The 8,285-nt window shown below is 41.7% G+C and overlaps 1 protein-coding gene across 5 annotated transcripts in view; it reads left to right on the top strand.

Moving 5' to 3' along the window:
* Positions 1–7,381, top strand: part of LOC102197036 (regulator of G-protein signaling 6-like) — a 53,839-nt gene extending 46,458 nt beyond the window's left edge. For 2 of the 5 annotated variants that reach the window (XM_005742739.1, XM_005742740.2), the window contains 6 exons: positions 363–464; positions 594–766; positions 1,079–1,204; positions 1,432–1,618; positions 2,183–2,272; positions 3,964–4,842. In XM_005742739.1, coding sequence (XP_005742796.1) covers positions 363–464; positions 594–766; positions 1,079–1,204; positions 1,432–1,618; positions 2,183–2,272; positions 3,964–4,215 — 930 coding nt within the window. In that variant the 3' untranslated portion in view covers positions 4,216–4,842. The other 3 variants (XM_005742742.1, XM_005742741.1, XM_005742743.1) reach the window with 3 other exon arrangements.
* Positions 7,382–8,285: the final 904 nt, after the last annotated feature.

Below are 8,285 nucleotides of genomic sequence, written 5' to 3'. Positions count from 1 at the left end.
TTCAAAAAAACAAACAAAAACCTATCGGCTGATCAGATTTTTAATTCAACACATATCGTTATCAGCATCGGTCTCCTAATAAAAAAACTTCTAATAAAAAATAAATGGCATTTTTATTATTTCTATTAAAAATAAATCTAAAAATATTTCCTTTTCGGTTTTGTTTCAAAGCTTACTAAGTGGTCTTTGTGTGCAGCTGTGAAAATGTCCTCTTCGACACTTTAGATCCCTTATTCCCTGACACAATACTGAGTCCTGCTCCCAAAACAATCACCAGACATACATCAAAATGGGGTTAACAACATGGCAGCGATAACAAATTGAAACCGTGTCCCACGTGTGTCTCCACTCGCCCGCTCTAGTCGGTCTATGGAGTACCAGATGATGGCCAGAGCCAACCGAGTCCTGCCCACATCGGCTCCCAGCCGACCAGGAAGACCACCAAAGACGATGTTCAGAAGGAGGTGAGCCAGGGCGTTGTTACCGTCAGCCTGCCTCACTCATCCATCATAACATAGCCGCGGTTGGGGACGTAGACCGATGAGCCGTTCCCTTATTTAACCTCCTCATTACTCCTCCTCCCTCTCCCACAGATTACCTTCTTGAACATCCAGCTGGAGAGACACTGTATGAAAGTTTCTAAAGTGGCCGACAGTCTCATGACCTACACCGAGCAGTTCATGGAATATGACCCCTTTGTGTCAGCCGTAGAGCCTTCGAACCCATGGATCAGTGACGACACTACCTTCTGGGACTTGGAGGCAAGGTGAGGCTTGAAACGGGGAAAGCATGTTGGGATGTGACCTGAGAGTGTGCCAGGAACTAATGATGCTTTAAACCCACACTAAGGTCAGGTGGAGTGTAGAGGTCTCAGTGCTAATGAACTGTTGCTATCCTGAATTAGCTGGGATCTGTCTGTTTGGATCTCATCTCACATGAACACTAACACTGGCATTCCCAAAGGTTCACTCTGTCCTGACTTGCTGGTCGTGACTCTCTGTAGGCCAAGTGACCAGACCTTCTATTCTATTCTATCCCATCTTATTCTGTTTTTTCGGATGTGTTTCAATGTGAGCAGTCGCGAACCCACCCAGCAGCGTGTGAAGAAATGGGGCTTCTCCCTGGAGGAGGCGCTAAAGGACCCAGCAGGTCGAGACCAGTTCCTAAAGTTCCTGGAATCAGAATTCAGCTCAGAAAACCTGCGGTAAGAATCTCTATTATTTGACTTCTGTAAAGGTTTATGCTTTTTTGCAGTCTGGTATGTTGCAGTAGCATGATGCTGCTGCTATAAAATGCAGAGCTATGCTTTTTAGTGGCTAAAGAAAACAAGGCATGTGTGATAAGAGTGAAAGAAGTCATAAAAAATGTAAAATTGACACTGTAAACACATTTTCTGGAAGTTGTTATTGACTGTGTATGACGCTGTTGTAGGTTCTGGTTAGCAGTGCAGGATTTTAAGCGACGGCCACTCCATGAAGTTCCCTCCAGGGCGCAGGAGATCTGGCAGGAGTTTCTGGCTGAAGGAGCTCCAAGCTCCATCAACTTGGACTCTCACAGCTACGAGCGCACCAGCCAGAACCTCAAAGACCCCGGACGATACAGCTACGAGGACGCTCAGGTGGGGGGGGGGGACAGATGGACTCACGTGGCTTTACGTGCTCACTTTTGATTTATCTTGGCGCTCTTCTTTGCCCAGATCTATTTTGAGTTCACCTCAAATTTACTTTACACTGCATCCCCAGTGACAACGCACAAACTCGTTTGCTTTCCCTCTAATCGGCTAAACTCTCCATACTCATGTTACACAACGGAATGAATGAGGGCAAGGATGAATAAAAAGAAAGAGGAGAAGGGAGGAATGACAGAGTGTGTTTGTGTGGGGAGCTAATGAGCCGACTAATTCCATGAATAGGTGGTTGAGTCGGTTCACCGTAGATTCCTCTGCATTCAAAGTGCGTCGGTGATGTGTGACGTGCAACGCCTCTCACTGGCAGGACATTACTCAGCTCTGTCTTGCAGGACTTTGTTGCTCATGTCAGTACTCTCGGTTTGCATCACCTCTTGCATGCATTGCATTACCATAATCAGGCCTCTCTTTATTTTCTTTTCTTTTCTTTACCACACTTTCTCCTTTATCACTCACAGACTAACGCGCGCTTATGTGGCCTTCTTTATCTTGCAGGAGCACATATTCAAGCTAATGAAAAGTGACAGCTATGCACGCTTTTTGCGATCCAACATCTACCAAGACCTCCTGTTGGCCAGAAAGAAGGTGAGCTGCACTCGCTGACCATGATTTCGCCTCCACATTTAACATGATGCAATCACTCTTTTTGCGTTCCTCATATTGGTTTGATTTTATTCTATCATTTAATAAACATGCCAGGTTTATAATCACTATATCAATCAAAAAGTAGATATTTTATCTATACTATATGCTGCAAGGTAAATGGAATGTAAATTACTACGTCATTTTATATTAATAAAAACACACAATCATCTTTAAATAATGATGCAATGTCATGTTATGCAACATTAGTGCTAACTACAAATCATTGGTCCTTATTGGTATTATATCTGTATATTGATACACTACACTGTCAAGGTTTGAAATATAATAAAAATGTCATCTGGCCTTTACCAGGTTTTAGAATTAGACGATACAACTTCAGATAATTAACAACACATGAAATATTACACTGTGCCATTATTTTTTTAACAAAATTAAGCCAAAATGTTGAAGCAGTGAGTGAAAAACTAAGCGAACGCTTTCTGCTTCCATCGGAATTTAGAGGGTAAGTAGCAGCCAGGTCCTGCTAATCAAATATACTCGACTAACTCACCAACCTGCAAGTGTTTTGTCAGTTTCCAGGTCTGGGATGTTAAAGAATGTATTAACGCAATGCCAAGGAAGAAAGGCATGAACAGCGACCTTAGAGAAACAATTCTTGCTGCTCATCAATCTGGGAAGGGCTGTAAGGTCATTTCCTTCATCATAATACAGCGAGGAAGATTATTCACACGATGAAAGCATTCGTGACAGCTGGGAATCTTCCCAGGAGTAGATTCACATTTGCAATGCTCTGAGAAATCTCAAAAAACAAAGAAACAAAAAACGTGCTTACATCTAAATGTTCAGGTTCATGGCATACAATCACAATGAGACTGAACAAGTACGGCTTGTTTCAAAGATTTGCCAGGAGAAAGCCTATTCTCTTTAAAAAGATCATGGCAGCGTGGCATAAGTTTGCAAAGTTGCATCTGAACAAATTGCAAAACGTCCGGAACAATTTCCTTTTTACAGAAAAGGCCGAAGTGGAGATTTATGCCCCTAACGCTCAGCACCGTGCTTGGCCAAGCCAAACACACCACATCAGCACAAACAGCTCATACCAACTGTCAGGCACGGTGGTGGAGGGATGATGTAAGCTTGTTCTGCAGCAACAAGACTTCGAGTCGACCATAAACTCCTTCGTATATCAGAGTATTCTGGAGACAAATGTTCATTTTTGTAAATGAAATAATGACACAGTGTAATATTTCATGTGTAACTGTTCGTCTGGTGTATATTTAATCATTTTACAACCTGTCAAGGACCAGCTGATAATTTTTATTATGCCCTCATATGTAAAACTTTAGCATTGAGGGTGTACTTTCGTTTTTTCACATGACTTTAGGTAACGAAGTCTTTGTGGTATTGTTGGATGTAATGATCTTCTTCCACCACTAGTCAGTAGTGTTGGGTGATATTGCACTTTTAAACGTGATGTTTTGTTACTGTAGTTTCTATTAAAAATGTTACTTGATAGGGTTCTTTTATGCTTCCACACAAAACCTCTGAAAAACTTATAATCAGGCAGAATTTACATTATGATGTTCTTCTTGTCCTTTTCACCCATAAAATGACAAAAAAATTTAAAAACTTCCTCAATGTAAATGCTGTCCTTTCTGTTATCTTGCTAGCACATGCACACGTATACTAGTCCAGTATGCAGCTCCCTTCCAAAAGCACTAGGAGAAAAACAAAAGGAAATATGCATTTTTCCATATTGTTTTGCAGTAACAAAAAAATTGCAAAAGATTCAGACTGTTTTAAAAAAAGAAGAAGAAGAAGAAGAATATATGCATGGGAAACAAACATATTCAAACAAGCAACTCAAGGTTTGGGACTTACTGAAGTATTTGGATCACATTGAAATAAAGTGGGTCATTTAATGTCACGTAGCAGCATTTCACAGCTCTTAATAAGGTCTTCAAAGCACCGTAAGGCTACAAGCAGAGCCCCAAAAAGGCACAACCACTGTGCCCAAAATGCAGGTGCAAGGAAACTGCTAAATTATTTAAAATGTCAACGGAACAGTCTTGAAAAAAACATGAGATCATATGCCAAACACAGACAAACCGCTGTGTAAAAGAGGAACAACAGCCAGCCTGAAAAAGAAACTTACAGAGCACAAGTATTACCGTGTTATATAAAAATTCTATGCTACTTTTGTCTGTCTCCTTCAGTGTAACCTTTAAATCTCATGTAGCAGCACTCATTTAGCTGTTTAACTGTAATGCAGAGCTTTTCAGCAAATCACAGCTTCTCTGTTCATGCTAGCCTTTCTGCCCTTTCCCCCTTTGGACACTGCTCCTTGTGCTGGCCTGTCACTGATCCCACTTCATTCCCTAAAAATAATAAATGCAACCCCTTGCACTCTCCGTTGGCCCTCATTTTTTATTTTTTATTTTATTTTGCAATGCTTGGCCCCCCTTTTTCCCCCTCACTAACAACATCACTCCCAACTCCCTCGTCAACACCCATACCTGACCCAAACACTCACCCTGCTTCCCCCCCTCCAAAACAGCAGCCAGCAGACACTGAACAGGGCCGCCGCACCTCCTTGGAGAAGTTCACCCGCAGTGTGGTAAGTCATGTGGAGCTGGGGGCTGTTCATATCACAAACCACACTGGCTGGCTCACTATCAGTGGCTTGTTTGCAGTTATAACCATGTTACACTCTGTTGTGAATTTTTTTTAAACCTTTAATAGGACGTGTGTGTGTGCGTGTGTGTGTGTGTGTGTGTGTGTGTGTGTCAATAAGTTAACACCCTAGTCACTTTGAATGGTCACAACCTAACACTTTTTGATCAAACCACATTGCTGGTAGAGATTCTTTGTGTTACTTTTGCTGTCGGAACCTCAGACTGGTAACGAGTTTTCGTTTTAATCTACTTTCCAGGGCAAGTCATTGACGGGAAAACGCCTGACAGGCCTGATGCAGTCATCCTGACACAGCCTGTGCTGCAGGGGCACAGCCAGACCCTGTCGGGTGGGTGGCTGCCGCACAGGGGCCGGGGCACGGGCACAGACAGTGGAGCTGGGCTGGACAGGGCTGCTGTGGAGGCTCTCAGACACTGCTCCGAGGACTGCTGCCATATTGGTATTGCAGCACTGGGCTTGCTGGGGTGAACACCCCAAATTGAAACACTGACGATGAGACAATGTCGACAAGGGGAACCTCAGCCAACACACAGCACGGCATGCAGCGTACAGTACAAGCAAATGCAGTGCAGGGCTCTTCATCACTTAGGCGGCAAACTGGTTGTGAGTCTCGATGAAGCTGATCAGTTTATTGTTTTCAGGTTGTTTTATATTAAGCGTTATTAGAAACGAAAAGAACATCTGCTAAATATTCTTTGATAGGACTGCGTGTAACTCGCCACAACGTTTGCAGTGATGACTATCGTCTTATGATTTCGGGATCCAAAAATAGCTGCAGCCAATCCTAACTCGGACATAAATACAAAGTGTAAGAGGCACATCAGCACAGACACAAATCTGTTTTACATTTGCCTCTGTACTCACAAAGCAGCCAGCAATAAATAAAGCCTGTCCAGTTTTTTTTGATTGTTTTGTTTTTAGAAATATCCAACCTCTTTTTATATCTTTCTATTATATTTGTGTCCTAAGCGAAGCACGTGTCAGTTAAACAGCGAGCACAGCTTTAGCACTGTGAAAAGACGCAGTACAAAGCCTGTATTCTCCACGCTGAGAGGCATCTACAAAATGGATTTTTAGAGGTATAACTTTTCATGCTTCATTACATTCCAAAATTTGACATAAGGGCTTAATGTAGCATTCACACTGCACCGTGGCGTGCTTCATCCAAACGTCTGTGTTGAGAATTAATGTTTCATTTCTACAACACTGCTCTGTAATGAGATGTGTGGCGATGATGAATTTCTTCTGGCTGGCAAATTATTCATTTGCTTTGAGAGGTTCAAAAACGTGGCTGTGCAAACAGTTGTGGTGTGCCGCGCCGTTTAGTCACAGCCATACGTACACAGTCACAGGCCAAATAGCATCTCCGTTCTTTTTTTAGGCTTCTGCTGTAGTATTTAAAGTATCCAGTGCCATGGGTCCATCTAGTGGTGGCTGAACCACAGGACCAGAAACCAGAGTGTTAAAAGACTGAACTGTGCTGTCTTCATATCATGATATCAGAACAAGTTGATCTCCCGTCTTGGAGACGTTACAAGGCCTGCTACTCAATATAGGATCACTTATTGCTTTTTTTAAACTGCATGAATATTTTTTAATCACAAAATGTTACCTGATCATTTAAAAAACAAACATTTTTTTTGTTGTCTCCACGAATTATCTGTCGTGTTTTAATGACTATGGGGGGAAAAAAAGAAATATTTGCATGCTGGACTATTATGGAGTGCTAGGGAAGGATGGTTGGATTCTCCAAAGAGGGCACACAGACAGGGACCAGCCCTGCACCGGAGCAACACTCCTCAGCGAATCAACATCTAAGCCCCGAACTGCAACTGGGAACAATATTTGACCCTCGATAGACGACGCACACCGAAGATAAAAGGCCTCTCTGCTCCACTGTGGCTTCAGACTCCTTCTACATACAGAAAGTGCTTGGACTGAGGAGATTATGGTCTCACAGCTCCCCCATGAGGCCAGTGACTGCTATAGAGATAAACTACGCTGCTGAATGAGTCAATCATCTATTCTTTTGTATTAGAGTCGTTGCAATGCACTGTACAGGTCATATTAGTAATTATTGTTAACATAAACCAGTAACCTCGTTGAGTATAAGGTAGAGAGATATGCTTAACTCGAGTCGATGTACCAAATGTTATCCTCAGCACAAGACACAATGACACTATGTATCGAGTGCATTGTAAATGTAAATTGGCTAAATTTCATTAACCAAAAGCACACTTTATTATGATATGGGCACATTACTATGCATGTAACATATTCAGGGCATTTTGTGCTTTTAGTTTCGCAATCAGCAAGATAACTACTGGCACTCTGAAACACTCAAGCACCTGCTGTCTATTCATGGGTACCAAATAATAAATACTATGGACCTGTCTGCTTTGTGCTGCTGTCTGGGTGTTTTTACTGCCTTGAGCCATAAAGCATAAAAGATTCTGGCAGAGATTTAGAGAAGCAGTTTTCATGCCGTAGATATGTGGAGTCAAAACGAGCCATACGTTTGTTGTAGTTTTGCCTTTATATACACCAGCGTGGATTTTTAAGTCAAACAGTCAAGATGAGGTTGAAGTGCAGATTTTAAAAGGTGTAACAAAAGTGTTACATTAACTGTTTAGGGATTGTTTTTATACGCACTCCCCATTGCACTGTAAGGAAACAAAATCATGAAGAAAAAAAACAAACCATTAGGTCCAAAATGGAAATATGGACCTAATATTATAACATCGATTCATCATCTTGACATCACTGAATTGAATTACTAGCTAAAGGAATCTGAAACAGGCTTTTAAAGAGACACTGCATTGGCATTTTTTAAGCATAACAGTTAGTTTAAGTGGTGTTGTGTAATAATAAAAATAATAATAAACTTTATTTATCCCCTCTGGTCCTAAAATTAGTTCATGGGGCCATTAACAGCTGTTGACTGGAAGATCTCAGACGTGTAGGTTCTAGAAGGTCACACAGGGCTACAATTTTATAATGAACTCTAAGATATACCGGTAGCCAACGTAAAGAGATTAAAACTGGAGTGCTGTTTCTTTCGTGTAGCAGCAGCATTCTGTACCAACTGGAGACGGTCAAGATCCTTCTTATTCAAACACATAAAAAAGGCTGCTACTATAATCAAGACAAGACGAAAAGAGGAATGAATAATCATCTCTAAATCTGCTTTCATTTCTCATGTGGGGAAAAAAAAAACAGTTTCTGATTAATCCACAAATGATGCCAAGGTTTCTGAGGTTTGGTTCGACAGAAGAGGGAAATACACCAAGGTATCCGG

Source organism: Pundamilia nyererei, unplaced genomic scaffold (assembly GCF_000239375.1).
Source record: "Pundamilia nyererei isolate P.nyererei 1_Seehausen unplaced genomic scaffold, PunNye1.0 scaffold00123, whole genome shotgun sequence".
In the NCBI taxonomy this organism is placed as follows: Eukaryota; Metazoa; Chordata; class Actinopteri; order Cichliformes; family Cichlidae; genus Pundamilia; species Pundamilia nyererei.
The sequence above is the reverse complement of the archived record's forward strand: the minus strand, read 5'-3'. Positions and strand labels throughout refer to the sequence as shown.